General features: G+C 44.5%; 2 protein-coding genes across 4 annotated transcripts in view; both read left to right on the forward strand.

Annotated features, from left to right (window-relative positions):
- The window catches only part of LOC146337657 (cell adhesion molecule CEACAM1-like), a 50,150-nt gene that overhangs the window by 4,906 nt on the left and 24,192 nt on the right, over positions 1-21,052 (forward strand). The gene's annotated exons all lie outside the window — the stretch shown is intronic.
- Positions 573-19,995, forward strand: LOC146337658 (cell adhesion molecule CEACAM5-like). The gene is made up of 5 exons (XM_084814433.1): positions 573-615; positions 9,708-9,989; positions 16,256-16,510; positions 17,971-18,243; positions 19,682-19,995. The coding sequence occupies exons 1-5, from the start codon at positions 573-575 to the stop codon at positions 19,948-19,950; spliced, it is 1,122 nt and encodes a 373-aa protein (XP_084670559.1). The 3' UTR covers positions 19,951-19,995.

The following is a 21,052-nucleotide window of genomic DNA, read 5'->3' on the forward strand; positions in this document are numbered from 1 at the left end:
AACCATCCTGAACCGAGATTCGGGCTGAAGAGAAGATTTCCTTAAATACCCCCCAGCTCTGTTATATCATCCACAAAGACACAGGTGTCTCCCCCTGCCATGATATGTATTTCTGAGTGCTCAGAAGGCTACTGCCTTCTTCAGTTGCCAGCAACCAGGCAGGGTCAGACAAAACTGGAGAACACCCAAAATCGCCTGATGGAAAAGAGTGAACAAGTCTCAGGATGTAGGAAAATAATGTTTTATTCTTCAAAGTAGCAAAATTATTCTTTGAGGCATCTTTTCAGAGATTTCATAGGCTATTTACTAATTTTAACCCCTGAAGAAGGCCCAGAAATATATACTAAAGGGCTGAAACTGATTGGGCTGCTTTGAAGGATAAAACTTTATTTTTCTACATCCTGAGACTTGTTCTCTCTTTTTTATCAAGCTATCAGGCAGGGATATGAGTTACCTCTCAGCACACTGTTACCACCCTGTCATACTCTCAGTAAGGGTGGTAAAAGAGTGGTGAAACTGACAATTTTCTGGGCTTTCAATGCGTGTTCAGGCGCAATTAGGAATTCTGCTCCATGTTAGTGACACTACAGAACCAGCAGCTGGTAGGGGTTCCAGGTGAGCTAATTTGCAGTAAAAGGATGGAATCTTGTGACTGTGGTATATGGTTCACACTTGCTGGAACTGTGCCAGCATTTTGTGTGTTGGGGGCCCATTTGCTAAAGGTGCCTTGAGCTCCCCAGATTCATTATTGAAAGGAAGCTAATTCAGGAGAATGTAATCTGTTGCTGAGCCTATCTAAAATGGTTCTTTCCTTTGAGCAAATGGATGTTGGCAGCAAATATATGAGGTATTTATAAATATTTATGTTTACACACGGGAGAGACTGTTTGCCATCATTCTGGTCTCATGCAGAAGGGAGTGGGGGTAAGGCAGGCCAGTTCTTTCCCAGGCTTCATATTTCCTGACACAGTAGGCTGTCTTGTCTGATGAAACTTGTTGAAGGGTGTCTTCATGGCAGGCTCAGCTGGGATAGACCTGTGTCTCCCCCCATGATAGACTGGAGGACCATCAAAATGTTCAGGCTTCTGTGCAGTGATAAAGCGGTGTGGTGAGGAGGAATGAACTGAAGGAGGATATGACTGAACTATGGATGCGATCAGTAGCTGCTCTAGCCCTTTTCATTTGAGCAAACTGGCAGGGTGGATCCATATAGTTTGGCATGAGCTGTTTCAATTCTGCGATCCTACAAAGAGGCAGAAAGTATGTTGAGCAGCGGTCCAGTGAAGGTGGGTTCCTTGCAAGTTAAGTTCCCTTCAGCACATGATAAACTCTGCATGGATCCTTCCTAAGCCCCATTATCAATACTCTAGTTTAGCAGAGTGTGAATTGGACCACATATTTGCTCTTGCCTCTGGAGCAGGCTTGGTACATTCACAAAGATCCATTTATGGCTCCGTTGGAGATCAGTCATTTGATTCATCCTTCTGAGTGGAGAACTTATTTTCCTATTTGCAGTGAGCCAGTGTGGTGTAGTGGTTAGAGTGTTGGACTGGGGCTCAAGAGATCTGACTTCTAGTCCCTGCTTGGCCATGAAGCTCACTGGGTGACTTTGGGCAAGTCACTGACTCTCAGCCTAACCTACCTCACAGGTTTATTGTGAGGATAAAATGGAGAGGAGGGGGACTACGTAAGCTGCCTTGGGTTTCTCGCAAGAGGAAAAAAGGTGTGATATAAGCGTAATAATAAGAAATAATGAGGTACCATCCAGTTTGAAACCCCTGCTTTGACCAGAGAAGGCCCATTTACACATCCCTTTTCACACTGTGGGATGTTTGTTTCTGGGCATTAATTGAATTTTCCATCTACAGCAACATGATTTTCTGGTTAATTAACCACATTCCCAGATTATCAGCCAACTTTGGAAGAACCAGTTAAGATGATAGCTTGGATTCAGATTCAAAGCTCACAAAATACCTGATTAGCATACTTTGCAGTACCTGGGGATGGCTAAATGACACGGCCAAAGTGACATGTTGAGAATGGGATGGAGTGAGTATGTGTTGCAGTAGACTACATGCTGAAATGGTTGTTGGATTGCTCCATGTGCACCCAATCTTCGGCTATTGGGCGGTATAGAAATGTAATAAGATAAATAAACCTTTGGTACAGAATGTTCCAAAGTGGATTGAAAGTGGTGTGGTAAATATATGGCGAGTGCACCTGGTGGCCATGATCCAGCAAAACCCCTAATATGGGTAGAAACAGCTGGTTCCAAGGTGAAGATGCTATCTCAGGCAGTGAGATTTGGGCACCATTCAGGGTGGCAGAGAGGGAGGAACAGATCTGTCCAATGTGGCACAATCTACAAGGAAATAAGATTTCTCCTAGATCACAGCAAAAGTTGATCTAATCTAGCCTTCTCCATCCTGGTGCCCTCCAGATGTTTTGGGCTACAACTCAACAGGATTCCTCATCATTGATCATGCTGGCTGGGTGCTGATGGGATTTGAAATCCAAAACATCTGGGGAGCACTAGGTTGGGGAAGACTGATCTTCCATCAGTGTAATGATGCATGAGTAATCATGCCGTGATTACTCGAAGCCAACATGGATTTGTCAAAAACAAGTCCTGCCAGACAAATCTGATCACATTTTTTTATCAAGTCACCTCCCTTGTAGACCGTGGGAATGCTGTAGCTATCATATACCTCGACTTCAGCAAAGCTTTCGACAAAGTGCCCCATGCTATCCTGATGCGCAAACTAGCTCAAAATGGGCTAGATGAAGCAACGATCTGGTGGATCCACAGTTGGCTACAGAATCGGACTCAAAGAGTGCTTATCCATGGGACCTTCTCAAACTGGGGAGAGGTAACGAGCAGGGTACCTCAGGGCTCAGTCCTGGGCCCAGTGCTCTTCAACATTTTTATGAATGACTTGGAGGAGGAGGTGCAGGGAATGCTGATCAGATTTGCAGATGACACCAAATTGGGTGGGATACCTAATACTTTGGAAGACAGAAACAAAATTCAAAGTGATCTGGATAGACTGGAGTGCTGGGCAGAAAACAACAGAATGACATTGAATAGGGATAAATGCCAAGTTCTGCACCTAGGAAAAAGAAACCAAATGCACAGTTACAAGATGGGGGGATACGTGGCTCAATAACACTACAAGCGAGAAAGATCTTGGAATTGTTGTCGATCACAAGCTGAATATGAGCCAACAATGAGGTGTGGCTGCAAAAAAGGCAAATGCTCTTTTGGGCTGCATTAATAGAAGCATAGCTTCCGAATCCCAGGAAGTACTAGTTCCCCTCTACTCAGCACTGGTTAGGCCTCATCTGGAGTACTGTGTCCAGTTCTGGGCACCACACTTTAAGAAGGATCCAGACAAACTGGAGAGGGTTCAGAGGAGGGCAACAAGGATGATCAGAGGACTGGAAACAAAGCCCTATGAAGAGAGACTGAAAGAACTGGGCATGTTTAGCCTTGAGAAGAGAAGACTGAGGGGAGATAGAGTACACTTCAAGTACTGGAAAGGTTGTCACAGAGAAGAAGGCCAGGATCTCTTCTTGATCATCCCAGAGTGCAGGACACAGAATCATGGGCTCAAGTTACAGGAAGCCAGATTCCAGCTGAACGTAGGGAAAAACTTCCTGACTGTTAGAGCAATAGGACAATGGAACCAATTACCTAGGGAGGTGGTGGGCTCTCCCACACTGGAGGCATTCAAGACAAGGCTGGACAGCCATCTGTCGGGGATGCTCTGACTTGGATTCCTGCATTGAGCAGGGGGTAGGACTCAATGGCCTTGTAGGCCCCTTCCAACCCTACTATTCTATGATCTAATCCAACTTCCTGCTTCCCACAGTGGTCAACCAGTAGCCTCCAGAAAGCCCTAAAGCTGGGCTTGACGGCAATACCCTCTCCCACTCTTGCTTTCCAGCAACCTGCCTCTGGTATACTGCCTCTGAACATGGAGATTCCATTTAGCTATCAGGGTAATAGCTGTTAGCCGGTCCATCCTCCTCCCATGAATTTGTCTAATTCCCTTTTAAAGCTGTCTCATCTACCAGCTATTGCCACACCTTGTGAAAATGAGTTCCAGTAATTATTGATTGTATGAAGATATAATGGTCTTTTCCTTTAAATAAACAAGAGATGTTTCTCTAAATTAGGTGGATGCAGGAGAATCTGTTACCTTGTTCTGTTAATAATATCCTTTAATATCCTGTTAATTAAAGAGGATATTGCCTTTTGGATTGTCCATCTTTGACACCAAAAATGTCTTGAGTTGGCCCAGGTTGGAAGAGGTTGTGTATTCATATCCCAGGAAGAGTTAAATGCAATTTTCTTAATTTGGTTAGCAAAGGGGGTCATGCTGAATTGGAAAGTGGCTTCCTGTTTGATCCCGTACACATAGAGATCTGGATTTTAGCCTCTGTGTACTAATAAACTGTGTGCCAAATGTATTCCTGATACTGCAGTTCACCTATTTGATTACAATAATGCCTATTGTCAAATTTTGCTATGGGTGCAGATATTTTATACCAGCTGTTACAACTTGAATTGGCATGACTGGAATTCTAAAAATCTGCTTGTTTGGCAGTGAGTTTTTGTTCTATAAACAGTAAAATATGGATTTGAGGCATCTAAATGTAAATATAACCTTCCAGAAGCTGTAGAAAAAAGTGCATGTGTGAATCACGGTAAGATCTTGTCCATAACCTGATTTCTTATTGTTTGACTACTGAACACTTGAAAATTGTGGCTGAAGATGTGAATCGAGTCCATTGAAAAGCATTTGGTCTGACACTTCATGGACGCAGTCCTATGCATCTTTAGACAGAAAAAATGTCCTACAACTCCCAGCCTTCCCCAGCCAGCCATGCTGGCTGGGGAATGTTGAAAGTTATAGGACTCTTTTCAGTCTAAACGTGCATGAGATTGCACCCTAAAGTGATGTGATATGGAAGTTCTGTCTCTGACAGCCTTTCATACATGGAAGAAGGTGATCATATTCCAGTCATTAAATGAAGGACATGCATGTGTGAACCAACCCAAACATTCTTTCGAAGGGAATGACACCTGGCAGGTTCCATGAAAGTTGTTCAGTTGTTTTGTACTTGTGTTTTGTGCTTGTGTCTAAATCACTAATCTGCTCAGTGTGAAAAGGTGGCTGCTAACTTTTCTATCAAAACTTGGAGAAATACCCCTGCCCTTCTTTGGCAGGGAAGGAAGTTGATGCTGGTTCTTGTTTATTGGCATGTCTCTAATTTTAGACAGGCAACATGATGGTCACAACCTACAGCTGATGCGAGGAGGGGCAGAAGACCAACAATAACAAGAGGCAAGCCTCAAAACAGTGCTAGAATGTATAAGGAACTTTAATAAAAATGACAATTGCCTGACACATTTTGCCAGTGAAAAGATAACAAACCATAATTCGAATGACATACTATAAAATGATTAATGATGCAAATTATGTGTAATGCGCACAGTCATTTAGATGGGGCTGACCTGGCATGTATTCCTGAGACCTTGGTGGGGGAACTGGGAGGGGTCACTCTCTCCCAGCTGTGCCCTCCTGGGTACTCAGTGCAGCACCAACACCGACTTGTGGGTCGGGGAGGGGGGGTTGCCATGGTCTGTAGGAATTCAATCTCCCTCTCCAGGCTTCCTGCTCATTCGAGTGCAGATCTTGAGTGTCTGTACCTTGTGTTGGGTACCCGGGACAGATTAGGGATTCTGTTGGTGTACCGCCCACCCCGCTGCCCATCAGACTCCCTGCCTGAGCTGACAGAGGTGGTCTCGGACTTGGAGTTGAGGACCCCCAGGATGATGGTCCTGGGGGATCTCAACTTCCATGCCGAGGCCGCTGTATCCGGGGCGGCTCAGGACTTCATGGCCACCATGACAACCATGGGGCTGTCCCAACATGTCATCGGCCCAACGCATATAAAAGGACACATGCTTGATCTGGTGTTCTCGACTGGACAGGAGGATGGTGATCTGAAAGTGGAGGAATTAACATCTGTCCCTTTGTCATGGTCAGATCACTTCCTGCTGAGGTTTAGACTCCTGGTGGCCTTTCCCCTCTGCAAGGGTGGGGGACCTATTAAAATGGTCCGCCCCCAGAGATTAATGGATTCCGATGGATTCCAGAGGGCTCTGGGGGATTTTCCTGCTGGTATGGCTGGTGCTCCTGTGGAAGCCCAGGTCGCTGTGTGGAATGCAGAGATGACTCGGGCGGTTGACACGATCGCGCCCAAACGCCCTCTCCCTCTGAGCAGAGCCCGGCCAGCTCCTTGGTATACCCCTGAGCTGAGGGCAATGAAGCAAGAGGGGAGACGGCTAAAACGCAGGTGGAGGAAAACTCATGCTGAGTCTGACCAAACACAGGTAAGAGCCCATTATCGAGCCTACTCTGTGGCGGTGAGGGTGGCAAAGAGACAGTTCTTTTCCACCAGCATTGCATCTTCTCAGTGTCGTCCAGCGGAGCTTTTCTGAGTGGTTCATGGCCTGTTACATTCTGGGCCAGGGAGAGAGACGGTGGAACCCTCGGTAGCACGCTGTGACAAGTTTGCTGTGACTTGCTGTAACAAGTATCCTTTATTTGAGGATAAAGTCACTCAGATTCGTCATGAATTGGACACCACCATTAATGCAGTTCCATTGGTAGAGGCGTTCAGAGCACCGTCTGCTCCAGTTTTATTGGATGAGTTTCAGTTACTGAGGCCTGAGGATGCGGACAAGGTGCTTGGTCAAGTCCGATCGACCACTTGTGTGCTTGACCCTTGCCCTTCATGGCTTATTAAATCAAACGAGGAGGGGTTGTCTGGCTGGGTCCAGGAGGTTGTAAATTCCTCCTTGAGAGAGGGAGTGGTGCCTGCCGCTTTAAAAGAGGTGGTAATTAGACCACTCCTGAAAAAGCGTAACCTGGACCCAGAGGATGTTAACAATTATAGGCCAGTGGCCAACATCCCCTTCCTGGGCAAGGTGCTTGAGCGGGTGGTTGTAGGACAGCTCCAGGCACTCTTGAATGAAACAGATTATCTAGATCCATTTCAATCAGGCTTCAGGCCTGGTTTTGGATGGAAACTGCCTTGGTCGCCCTGTGGGATGACCTCTTCTGGGAGAGGGACAGGGGGAGTGCGACCCTGTTGATTCTCCTGGACCTCTCAGCGGCTTTCGATACCATCGACCATGGTATCCTTCTGGATAGGTTGTCTGGGTTAGGAGTTGGAGGCACTGCACTACAGTGGTTCCGCTCCTACTTGGATGGCCAATTCCAGAAGGTGGTGCTGGGGGATTATTGCTGTGTGCCATGGTAATTGTGCCATGGGGTTCCACAGGGCTCTATTTTATCCCCCATGCTGTTTAACATCTACATGAAACCGCTGGGGGAGGTTATCCGGAGGTGTGGGCTGAGGTGCCATCAATATGCGGATGACACCCAGCTCTACCTCTCTTTCTCATCAAAACCAGGTGAGGCAGTGGCTGTTCTGAACCAGTGCCTGAGCACGGTAATGGACTGGATGAGGGCTAATAAACTGAAACTCAATCCAGACAAGACGGAGGTACTGTTAGTGGGTGGTTCGTCTGCCCAGCTAGGTGATATTCAACCTGTTCTGGAGCGGGTTGCACTCCCCCTAAAGGATCAGGTTCGTAGTTTGGGGGTGCTCTTGGATCCAGAACTGTCACTTGAGGCACAGGTGAACTCAGTGGCACGGAGTACTTTTTATCAGCTTAGGCTGGTATACCAACTACACCCTTATCTGGACAGAGATAGCCTTGCTACAGTTATCCATGCTCTGATAACTTCTCGTCTGGATTACTGCAATGCGTTATACGTGGGGCTGCCTTTGAAAACGGTCCGGAAACTTCAGCTGGTCCAAAATAGGGCAGCAAGATTGTTACCAGGGACTGGCCTGCGAGCTCATATTACGCCAGTACTTTTCCAGCTGCACTGGCTGCCAGTCCATTTCCCGGCCCGATTCAAAGTGCTAGTGTTAACATTCAAAGCCCTTAACGGCTTGGGGCCAGGTTACCTGAAGGATCGCCTCCTCCCATATGTGCCTGCCCGGACCTTAAGATCATCGTCAGCGGCCCTTCTCCGTGAGCCCCTGCCAAAGGAAGTGAGGCGGGTGGCTACTAGGAGGAGGGCTTTTTCTGCTGTGGCACCCCAGCTCTGGAATGAGCTCCCTAGTGAGGTTCGCCTGGCGCCTACATTGTATTCCTTTCGGCGCCAGGTGAAGACCTTTTTATTTTCCCAGGCATTTTAGCATTTTAGCTTTCTAAATTTTTATCTTTGCTGTTTTAAATCTGTATTTTAAACTCCTGCACTGCTGCTAGGTTTTATTGTGGTTGTATTGTTACATTGTGGTTTTAATGTTCTATATATTTTAAATTGTTTTATTGTGTGTTGTTTGGTTTTAATTTTGTGAACCGCCCAGAGAGCTTCGGCTATTGGGTGGTGTAGAAATGAAATAAATAAATAAATAAATACATGTAAGCAAAATTAGTTTTCGTTTTAAAATTTAGGCTGAAATCCGATGCACGCTTTCCTGGGAGTAAGCCCCATTGAATACCGTGGGACTTACATCTGAGTAGACATGCATAGGATTGCGCTGTTAGATTAATCCTGTAAAATGCACGATATAACATGGAACATACTCTGTTATTAATATTTACTTATTAACATTTCTTAGGCGCCTTTCTCAAAAAAAGACTTTAATTCTAAAAAGAAAAAAATTTTAAAACTCTAAAAATTTAAAACTGCTGTAACAAGTATCCATTAAAATACAACCTTTACATAAAACAAAGAAAGCTTCAGTGACACCGATAAACAGTTTGACTAATGCATTAAACAGTCCGTCGTATGTCAACAAATGCCTGGAAATAGAGGAAACAATTTTCCTCTACTCCCTGGTGCTGAAAATGTGACAATGCTGACAAAGGCAGGCCTCACCTTAATGAAATAGGCCTAAACCTTTAGTAGAATTTAAAACCGCTAACTACAATAATTGTAATTGTTTTTTAGTTTTGTCTTCAAATTATATATCTTACACATAGTTTATGCAATGAGTAATTTTATATTGGCCTTCCTCAACCTGGTACCCACCAGTCCAGGTGTTTTGGACTATAACTCCCACGATCCTTGACCTTTGGCCGTGCTGGCTGGTTCTGCTGGGAGTTGTAATCTAAAACATCAGAAGGGTACCAGGTTGAGGGAGGCTCTTTTATATTGTGTCATTTGAATTATGGTTTGTTATTTTTCACTGCCACTGAGGAAGGTTTCTATCAAAACACATTTCTCTCTCTCTCCCTTTTTGTTCTACGGTTTTTAATGCTGCCCTTTTTCTTTATTTTGTCTAAGCAGGGCCAGCACTAACATTAGGCAGAGTGATGCAGTCTACTTCAGACACCAGATTTGGGGCTCCTTTAAAAGGCAGCCTTTGGTCAATAAATGATTTCATTTTATTGTTACATGTTAACCAGTATTTGAGTTGCTGAGTTTTCTCCCTCTAACTTCAAAATGTTGCGCTGCCTCTGGGTGTGTTGTGGTCATTTTGCTACATTTTATGCCTTGGACTTAATTTTATGCACTCCAAACAGAGTATGTTGGTTACAGGACTAGCCTACACCCGTTTTTATATATACACATACCCCACCACCAGTAACACTGTGTCTTTTCCACCTGTAGAGATTCTGACCAAGCCCAAAGTGTCTGTTTTCCCAAACACTTTCCTCATTGAGCTCATTGACTCTGCTAATCTAACTTGCGAGACCACATTTAAACCTGTGAATGTCAGCTGGTTCTGGAATGGAGAGCCTCTCCACAATAGCTCTCGGATCCAGCTATTCAACAATAATCGGACTCTTGTCATCCAAGACATTAACCACAGTGATGCTGGGAAATATCAGTGCAAAGTGTCCAATCCAGCCTCCATGGAAATGAGTGACATCAAAAAGATTATTGTGTTCTGTGAGTATCTGGCTCTCACGATCATCAGTTCGACCTGTCCCAGTTCTTGCCTTCTTCCCTATCCTGTGATATACTGTCGCATCTGCACCTCTTGCCAGGTGCTTCCATTTTGGAAAAGGCTGTTTTTCTTTCCAGTTCTTCAGAGTGCTCTGTGTTGGCTCTAGGGATCTTCTGTATTATATCTGGTCAGTGAGTCAAACTATGCCTGCTGTACTGGCAATGTATAAATGTTGTTTCTTTATCCTTGGGAACTCAGTCCCAATGGTTCAGGAGTTAAGTTTGGACATCCAGGCTCTGCTGCTAACTGTCTCTGATACTTTGGTCATTTCTCTTGTCCTCTCTTTTCCTCATGTACTTAAACTGGGGAGAAGGCTCTTGGAAGGCAAACAGTCTCTTGTTGGGCTTTTCCCTTTCATAGGCAGCATCTGGTACAGCAATGCCTCCCATGGAGACTTTGATGGAGTCCCCAGTCTTCTCTGTGACTGTGCAGCCCCTGAAGTTGAACATCAGAATTCTCGTGTGCGCTGCAGCAGTGCAAATACAGTCTGTTTGATGAAAAAAGGCATCCTTCAATAGTCTTGATTGCCCTGATAGTTGTATCTTTTCCATGTCAGCAATATCCAGGATGCAGATCAACGTGTCTTTGCTGATGTGTGACATTGGTTGTTTTAGAATCCCAAGCTACTGTTTTTATATTTCTGATACCAAACTACTTTTTATCACAACTAGTAGATTTTTAGGTGCCTTAAAATTATTAGTATTATTGATAATAATACTGGGTGTATATATAGCTCCGCACTTGAGAAGATGCCATCTTCAGTGCAGTGATAAGCTTTGGGAGGAAAATAGATTGCCTCAGGTTAATCCAGGCAAGTGGGACCTACAATAAATTGTTGCAGTGTATCCTTACCTCCTAAAAGGAGTGTTCCTGTTCAGGGTTTCTGCTAGCCAGCCATGCCTTCCTTCAGAATTGGGCTGTTGTGGGCGGGGGGGGCGCGTCCCCTTTGGTTGAGTTCCCCTGGGCATGATGAAACCCACCCACTTGTTTCTCAGTGGCCCCATTCTGGCTCCAGTTCCATCAGCACTCACCACCTGAGTTTACTACTAGAGGGAATAATGCTGCTTCTTCCCCACCAACCAGTGAAGCAATAGTCTGGGAAGGAGGCAGGACCAAATCTACCAAAAGGCAAGCTTCAATGGTAGACTTTGGGTGCCACTAGAGAGTGGCAATTCTGATGTATTTTAAACATTTTAATTATATATTTACCATGGAGTAGGGAGGGCAGGCAGTCTTTGGTGTTCTGTCTCACTCAGGCACCATAAATCCATGGCAGCGGAAGGAGCAAGGAAACAAATCAGAGCCGGAGAAATTTGCTTGACTGCTTCTTTCAAACTCCCCTTGTTTCTACCTTAATTTAAATATGTTATCATGGGCCAAACTGGCATGTTGCTCTTGCAGGGAACCCATTTGTGTTCTCTTGCCTGAGGGGAGATTTGAGAAATCTTGTTATAAGACAACTTTGACTATGAGGTCCCTTTACAACAAGCCCAGTTTCAAGCTGAGGAGACAGACAGATACGTTCTCTTAATAGAGAGTTAAACTGGCCAAACATCCAATACTTTTTAAGCGTGGTTAGAAATATTTTCCCCCACCACCACCTTTCCCCCACTTTAAATAGATTCTGAGGCAACAAATAGTCGGGAAACAAAATAGCTTCAGGAGTTCAGGGTGGCAGGAACTGGAGTGGCCGATCACAATGAGAAAGCAAAGAGATTAATGTGAAGTGTGAGGGGGCAGAGGACTTGGACCTAGTGTCAGGGTGGCACAAAGAAGCCTGAGCAGGATTTTCCCTCTCACTGTTTTGTTTTTCTCTTCCCTGCTCATTTCTCATTAACTTGACGACCGTTCTATTTGCTGGCATCAGACACAGACTGCTGGCACCAGCAACTCTTGTTCCCTTGGGTGAAAGGGCACCAAGCAAGCAGGAAGAGATAGGGGTCCGGGGAGGGGGGGGCAGACTTTTAAGAGCCCGAAGGAGCTAACGGTCTGCCCTGATAGACACTGGCAAGAGAGGGAGCTGACTTCTTCTGGATTTTAGCAAGGCTGTTCTGAGAATGAAGGGAAGAGAGCCATGCTGTACTAGCTGTGATTTTATAAAAGGAGATGTGATTTTTAAGGGTCCAGCTAGCCCATAGTGTTTATTTATTTGTACACATTTATATACACATTTTAAAGAATACAACAGTGGTGTGCAATAGAACTACAAGATAAAAATAAAACTATCATATAATCAATAACATTTATAGACATTGCTGGATGACACTGCATGGAAAGCCTGAAAGGACAAATATGTCTTAAGCAAGCACCTAAAATGAAGAACTGTGGGTGCCTGACTAATATTAATGGGGAAGAAATTCCACAGGGCAGGCACCATGACAATAAAAACCTGTTCTTAGTAGCCATAAGGCGGACCTCCAGCCATGCATTCTTCCTTGTTCACCCCAGTAATAACCTCTAGTCTGGTATTTCCCACGATAGTTTAAACTATGTCCAGCAATTTTTTTATGTGGGATACATGCAAGCACCCCCATAACTAGAGACAAGGATTGCCTCCTTTCCCCCTGGCAAATTGTGGACAGCCCCTCTGTGTCAGTGGGGTAACATGAGTCAGACATCAAAAGCGCTTATTAGGACCCTAGTTTGGTCATAGTATCTGGTCCCGTCATTATCATTATTTTAAACACAGAGCTGGAAAAACAGGCTCAATAATGCCTAACAGTCATTATAGCTCCTTATTATCCAAAGAGTAAATACAATTTTACTGGATATGACATACAATGTGCATCATATTTCTACAAAGCAACTGCTCCTTATTAGTTTTGTAGGAAAGCATATTAGCTGTTGCTCTTTGCTGCCTTCAGAACCTGTTCCCCTCCCCCACATAAAAACACCCGTTGGGTTAGTCTTTCTTAGAGTAAACCTATTGAAATCTGGGACCAACTCATTTTTTTTCTAACTAAAGGCAGACTTGGTTTAAGTTTGTGCAGAGATGCAAACATTTGGATGAACTCTATCCATTTCAGTGTTTATTATGCCCCCAACCTATGAAAGATCCATAAAAGCACTGAATGACTGGCAGAGCCGGCTGAACCCAACTGTCAGTGCAGGCCAGCAGAACTTCAGGGACCCCTGACTAATTGGGGGAAATTACCTAGGGAGAAAGCATACAGCTACCTCAGATTCTTAAGAAAAAATTATCTGACTGCAGCCACTTTCGCTTCATTCCATACAGAGAATAGAATGGAAGCCCTTTCCTTCTGCCAGACAGGGAAGGGGATTTGGTCGGAAAAACTCCTGAGAAGGAAACGCAATCCTTCTCTCCTGCATTATTATTATTATTATTATTAATTATATTTCTGTACCTCTCCATAGCTGAAGCCCTCTGGGCGGTTTACAAAAGTTAAAACATTAAAATACAATGTAGAAAGTTTAAAAACCATTTACATAAATCCATATGGACAATATATACAACAGCATATAACTAAAAGCAACTTTGAACTAAAAACATTTTTTTTAAAAATCCAACAATAAAACACAGCTTAAAACAACACTGCTTAAAACAGTATACAAAAGTCAGCAGAACGAACAAGAGTTCTAAAAGGGGAAGGCCTGCCGGAATAATAGAGTCTTTTTGTTGTTGTTGTTCAGTCGTTCAGTCGTGTCCGACTCTTCGTGACCCCATGGACCATAGCACGCCAGGCCTTCCTGTCCTGCGCTCTCTCCCGGAGCGTGCTCTTTACAGCATCGGATTTTCTTTTCACCGCCAGACACATCCACAGCTGAGTGTCCTTTCGGGTTTGGCCCAGCCGCTTCACTCTTTCTGGCGCTACTTGGAAATACCCTCTGCTCTTCCCCAGTAGCATATTGGACACCTTCCGACCTGAGGGGCTCATCTTCCGGCGTCATCTCTTTTAGCCTTGTGATACGTTCCATGGGGTTTTCTTGGCAAGAATACTGGAGTGGGTTGCCATTTCCTTCTCCAGTGGACCACATTTTGTCAGAACTCTCTGCCATGACCTGTCCGTCTTGGGTGGCCCTGCACGGCATAGCTTATGGCTTCACTGAGTTACGCAAGCCCCTTCGCCACAACAAGGCAGTGATCCGTGAAGGGGAATAGCGTCTTTAATGCCTGCTTAAAAACCTTCAAGGAGGTCAGCAGGCGCATTTCAACCAGCAGGTCGTTCCACAACTGAGGGGCAGCAAAGGATTGTTAGGTGCTTTATTGTTTTGTCTTCTTACTTGTGAGCCTCCTTGAGAAAGAACATATTCTTAAAGGCATGATTATACATAATTAAAATGAAGGAATAAATAAATAAAAATAATCCCCATTGCACAAAACAAGGGGGGGGGGCAATTAACTTTTGCCAAGGGCAGCGAGATAGGCTGAGTTGTCCCTGATGAGTGACAATCATGTGCCATTTCCTGCAGTACATCCCAGAGTAAATTCTGCAGCAGCAGATGGTGTGTGTGATTACTCCTGTCCTGCCCTGTAGATTCTGTTCTAAATGCCTATATATCCCTGTAGAATAGGAATCAGTCAGTCCAGCTGGCATTTTTATTGCATCACCTAAAGGTCAATGCAATTCTCTCCTGGGGACAGGTAGTATAGGAACATCAGTATCTGGAAATGCTTCCAGCAAAAACTAGGAGAATGACCTTCTCTAAGCAAGTTCTATTTGTACAAACATAATTATTTCCAAGTACCCATGTTTAGGTGCTGAGCCCTGACAATGAATAGAAAATCTGATCAAGGACTGAGCCCAACTTAAACCCTGATGCCATTTCTCTGATCATCCCAGTTATCTCAGTCCTGCCCTTTCCGCTTAAAGTTCAAGATGGGTTTGTGATCTTCCCTATTTCATCTTTCCTCTGTACCTTCCAATATTATAAGGCTGCTCTGCCTTATAATCACAGTTACACGTGCTGTGATCCATCTGGGGGGGGGGGGGCATGGCTCAATGGTAAAGTTCATGCCTTGCATGCAGAAGGTTGTAGGGTTTATCTCTGACCACCTCAAGTTAAAGGATCTGGGAAATATGTCTGCTGGAGACCATTGGAGACTCATTGCCAGTCACAGTACTGTGCTAGATGGACTAATGGTCTGGCTTTAGTTGCTTCCCTGGACTAGAGCCCTTTAGTGCTGCTGAGGCATTGCTTTTCTGCAATTAGCTGGAAATGGAATTCAAATGGAGAGCACTTAATATTGTGCAGGAGTATCCAGCTGCAACTGTCCCCATGGCCAAGGTCCTTCTATAATATCCACTCACCAATAAGTTTCATTCAGCAACATTTCACTCAAAAACCTCAGTAACGCTTTGCCTGGCCATACTGGATTGGCTTTTATAGCAACCCACCCGCTCCAACCACAATCATAAATCAGATGTGGGGAAAGCAGAGAAAAAGAACACAGAAAACACTGTAATGCAACAACTAAATAATATTATCATGTGCATTCTCCATTAAAAAGAGAGGGAACAAAAAAAGGAGAGCCGGTATAGAAGCAATGTAATTCAAGGTGTTGCTGGACCCACAGGGGCTGCACAGAAATTGACTGAAGGGGACACGCTGGCAGTGCTTCCAGATGAGGTTTTTATTTTGCAGTCACCCAGTTGCATTCACAGAATATTACAGGGGGTCCAGATGATATCTTCTGTTTGTAATCCTGCAGTGTTTTCCCAGTGCTTCTTCCACCTTTTTTTCTTACCACAAAAAATACAGTAAGGGAAAGACAGAATCACTGCACCGTGTGTTTAGAGTGGTAGCGCTAGCAGCTGTCTGTTGGGAAGCACCCAGGATCTCTCATTGTATGTAAAAGAGAAAATGCAGCAAGGTGTCAGTGACAAAAGCCAGCAGCCTGCAGCTAAGATTAGTCGTTGCAGATCTGTATATTTGTGAAGATACACTCAGCCTATCATCATAACATCTTCCAAGTGTGGGATACACAGATCCCTAGGATGCCTGTCTAGGAAGGAGCAGATAGATCGTGTGGGGGGGCACAGAGAAGACCTAACAATATTCTCTTCTCCCAAAGTTCTGCTGTCAACTTTTTTGAAATACAGAGCTGAAAAGGCTTGTTTCTAAGAACTACTCTGTCTTTCTGACTCTCATCTTGTTCTGGTGAAGGAATCTTTCGTGTTTTGAAGGGAAGGGGGATCTCAATAATCACCTTGAATCCCAACATATTAGCTTCATGTATTTGCCCCAGACGGACCCAACATGCCTGTGATCCAGCCTCTTACAAACATTTACAATGAGCATTCTGACGTCAGTCTCTCCTGCAATGCGGATTCATTTCCTGATGCAAAATATACTTGGTTCATCAATGGGAAGGAACATAATGAAGGATCTGACCTGCTCATCCAAGACATTACTTGGGAGCAGGCTGGGAATTATACCTGCCAAGCAACACATGTATATACTTCCCACATGGAAAATGCCACCCTGGAGATTGAGGTGGTGGGTGAGTAGCCAGGGAGTGGCCTAGCTGTTGGTTGCTACTATCCCAGCAATGCAATCTGTCTCTGATATTTCTCTAGCTTGTTGGCTGGTTGTGCCTTGCTGTCACATTGGGTTGAAGCCTTCTGTCTACATCCATTCTTTGGAGCTCCAAATATTGGTCTGTCATCTATCATGTTAAGATGATCCCAGTGTGCTTTCATCCAGTGACTGATTCAGTTCCATTCTGGTTGGGTTTTACTTTCATATCCTTTCTTCTTCACGGTGCACCCCTTCTGGATGCATTTAATTTTTGTCTTGGTTAATCTCCAAGACAAAATAATCTTGGTCATTAATCTCCATTTTTTCTTTCTTATATAAATATACCTTTCTCCTGGAACTGTGCAATCATGACATAGATATAGATATAATTGCACGGCATTTGGATAATTGTGTTCATATTTCCCCCCAATAAGTCTAATGCAATATGCTAAAAAAAAAAAAAATCAAAATGGGAGGGGCACCTTGACCCGGAATCATGAAGAGCCCAGGCTTCACTTCTGCTGAAAGAAACACTCATGAGAGACTCTTAAGGTGTCTGGGGTGAATGGGTTCACAAATGCAAAAGTGAAATTCTGCCTTTTTTTTTAAGTTCTAATAATCAGGGACAAGAAAATGGACACTGATGGAACAAAATTTCTGTACAAACCAGTTACAAAAAGATTTTACCATTTTAAATGAAAGATCAGGAGTTGTAGACTCCTTCCGTGGATATCCATGTCAGATGGCTAAAAAACCTGCACCTGGATGCACCCTTGTAGAATGTTCCCATATTCCCAGCACATGAATAGGAAGAGATACTGTCACTGACTCATCACTGATGTCTCTTTTCGGGGGAGGGGGATATAGCTGAGCACCTTCTCACCTGCCTGTCTCTGTTCTCCTCTCAGTTCTCACTCTCCTTGGAGTGTTGCAAATCCAAAGTCAAATACTGTCAGCTATGAGTCAGCCGATGGACCAGAGCTATTCTTTGCATGTGGTCTGTGCTTTCCAGGATTCCCCCCACCCCGTTGTCTTTCCACTTCTTTGATGTCCATGGAAAGAATTGCATCTTTTGTTCAATCTTATTAGTCCTTTCATAAATGCAGATCTAGTTTTGATTTTACTGTCTTTCCAAGCTGTGGAGGTGATGGCTCTAACAGTTGCTCACCAAATTCCAGTTCTTAGGGTTTATTTCCTTCTGTCCTAAGTCTTGTGCCAAACAATTATCTGTTAACTCATATGCCAGTACAACACACCCTCAAACGTATGTGTTTTTTACTGGTGATCTCTTGCACCTGTCTGTGCCCGGTGCCTGTTTCTCTTAACATGGTTCCTTTTCTCCTTGATAGATTTCAAGATGGGTAAAATCCTTAGCGGTTTGGGGGGGGGGGGGTTGCATTGCAAGAAACATGGTGCCCTTTTGCAACTTTTCTATCCCCACAGGTAGTGTATATAACATCACCATCAACGGCCCCTCTAGTGCCATAGAGGACCATCCTGTCACTTTGCACTGCACCTCCTTAGGCACCAAGGTATCTTACTACTGGTTTATGGGAGGCCGACCGATTGAAGCAGGAAGGCATATCTTTCTCGATGGCAACAACCAGGCCCTCATGCTCAATACAAGCACCAGGAATGATACTGGCAACTACAGCTGCTATGGGAACAACAGCTTCTCTTCCAATTTCAGTGAGCCTCACTGGCTGGAAATCTTCTGTAAGTCTAATCTGACATTGTGAGGAATGGCAGCCAACTGTTGCCTCATACTTCAGACCCACGCCACAGTCATTTATCAGTTGGCCCAGCTTCTATAGCAGATAAAATGTGGCCTTTGAGCCCTAGTCAACTTCATCACAACTGGCTTCAGTGGGGAGGAGAAACTGCCAGAAATGTACACACAGCCTGTCACAGCTGAGCTACAGTCTCCCTCTTTTTCGTGAAATAGGTAGGATATATTGGCCTCAGCAGGCTGTGAGTATGCTGGCTGCGCCAAGTGAGGAAAAGGGAAGAGATTTGACCCCTCACTTTGTGCTCTGTCCTGAACTATCCTACCACTTTTGTTGCTAACCTCTGATCCTAGCATAGGGTCAGGCAACCTTTTTGGGCCGTGGGCGCTTTTAGCAATTTCAGAAATTGTCCTGGGCACCACCACAAAATAGCTGCTATGGGAGACATAGCAAAGGACAAGTAACCTGCCCACAAGAATGACTACAAGGCAGAGGTGGGGTCTGAACCCCAACACACTGAATAATGCCTTTGAATAATGCCGTAGTTTTCAGCACCAACAGAAACCTGTTTCAGAGCAATCCCAGCTGCCTGTAAGAAAATGTGTTATTATTTTTTTAAAGGTAGGAGGGGAGAGGCACTTTGGTGGGCACCAGGAAAGGTGCATGGGGCGCATAGGTGCCCATGGGCACCATGTTGCCTACCACTATCCTAGCAGGTTGATAGTGCAATATTGATAGTGCAATGCAATATTGCACATTGCATTGCATGCAATATGCAATATATGCAATATTGCATATTGCATGCAATATGCAAGAACTGTTGCTTATTTCCTGCAGGCCAAAGGGCTGTTAGCGAACGCACAGAAGTCCAGTGTCCAATAGGCAGCCACACAGAATGGATCTGCTATTTATTTTTGGTTGCCCAAATTTGTGAGCCATTTTGCTTGCTTTCATGGCCAGTCAGGCTAATCCCAATGAAAGTTTTAGAGAAATAAAAAATTATTATTCTGCTTCTTTGCCCCTTTCCCCTCGATCAGTGGGCCTGCTAGAATACTGTAGAGATGGCTAGAGCTATCTCCATCCTAACCTGCTTTCTGGTCCCCAGAAAATGAATACTAAAGGAAAGCTCAGCTTATCAAAAAGGAACCAAAAACCTAGAGCCCAGTGGTCCTGACGATATCTTGTTGTGGGGGTTTTTTTGTTGCTGTTGTTGTTTTCAACCACTGCAGAAGTGGCATATTCTCTAGACATTGACTTCCCAGGATTTTTCTCCGCATAGTAATGCTGCACAGGGACAGCACCTTGTCACAACAAAAGTGCTAGGAGCTGTATATTGTACCATCAGCATAACAGTAACTGAGTAGCGCCAGCTACCAGCAGCGCAGTCTGACCCTTTCCAATATGTGGCTTTCCTATGTTTGCTCCAGACGGGCCTGATGAGCCAATAATTGAACCCCAGGAGCCAGTTTATATAGAGCAGTCCTCCCTTAACCTCTCCTGCTCTGCCAACTCCAATCCATCTGCAAATTATTCTTGGCTTCATAATGGGGAACTACTAGAACATCAGAACACGTCTCAACTCCTGATTTGGTCTCTCTCTCTGAATGATGCTGGCAATTATACTTGTAATGCCACCAACGATGACACTGGCCTCTTCAACTACACCCACCTGGAGGTCAGCATCCTGGGTGAGTAGCTTGGATGCCCAGGTTAGGAGGCCAGGCAACCTGTGCCTGAACCATCTTCTACTTGCAGTCAATATTTCATCTATTGTATAGATTCTATACAATGAGTGCCTGGTTGTTCTGACTGTCCTGTTGCCTTTCTGACCTGTCATCTTGGGAACATTATTTTCTGTCCCACATGTGGGTAAGATTGTGGTCTGATGCCTGCATTTCTGTTTGAACATTCTTACCAGGTGGACCTCATGCTCTGATATCCCACTCTGGTTCTTTGCCGTCTCTTCCTCCAGTGGATGGTGTCCACCCCTTTCTTTCTTTGATTCTCATTTTAAATCCATGGTCTTTAGTAGGCTGTTGTTCATCTGGTTCACATCTGGACCAAAAACTGGACTGTAACCTGTCATTCCTTGCACTGACTCACTTCAATGGGACATTCCTCATATCCTTCCACTTACTGCCTCTCCATCAGGCTTCTGATGATGACCACTCCAATTCGGTTCTTGGTGCACCATGAAGTTTCTTTTGTTCAGGTCCAACTGAGTTCTCTGTCTTGTGTTCTCTGATACTGTGATCTTCTGTCTTCCACAGACCCTGTTTCTGGACTTGCCTGTCAATGTATTTTTGCCTGTCAACTGAACAACTTGGATAACCAACACAAATTGTGAATAGGTTCCCAGCATTTTTCCTTTTTTCATGTGTCCTGTCTTCAAGCCCTTTCCTTCTAGATCTTTGACAAGTTGGCCATTATCTGGCTAAGATGTCAGAGACTACCAACGGGCTTTGCTGCGTCTTCTTTTTTTACCCAGTTCCATTTTAGCATTTGTCTGCTGCTGAATGTTTATTTTACATTAACAAGCTCTTGCAGTCCAAGAGTGGTGCTTGATTATGTTGAAGTATTTCCATATGCATGCTCCTGTTCTTTGCAACCATTGACTTGTACCTCACTGCTGTACAGTTTAGTGGACCGAGCAGAGTTTCACCTCTCAGCGACAAATGGATCACACTGCACAGTGACTCCTTAAATGGCAGTGGGAGATTGGAGGTTGACGTCAAATATGAATTGGCTACCATGAGGAAGCATGCTTGCTTCACTGCCTCTACCCCTCAGATAACACC

Source organism: Heloderma suspectum, chromosome 10 (genome assembly GCF_057233095.1).
Source record: "Heloderma suspectum isolate Gila_16-S chromosome 10, 16-S_ref, whole genome shotgun sequence".
In the NCBI taxonomy this organism is placed as follows: Eukaryota; Metazoa; Chordata; class Lepidosauria; order Squamata; family Helodermatidae; genus Heloderma; species Heloderma suspectum.

Excerpts from the sequence above, each read along its gene's own strand:
- LOC146337658 (XM_084814433.1), top strand. The coding sequence starts at position 573 with ATGTTAGTGACACTACAGAACCAGCAGCTGGTAGGGGTTCCAG. Across the intron at positions 9,990-16,255 it reads CAAAAAGATTATTGTGTTCT|ACGGACCCAACATGCCTGTG; the intron begins GTGAGTATCTGG and ends TATTTGCCCCAG. Across the intron at positions 16,511-17,970 it reads CCTGGAGATTGAGGTGGTGG|GTAGTGTATATAACATCACC; the intron begins GTGAGTAGCCAG and ends CTATCCCCACAG.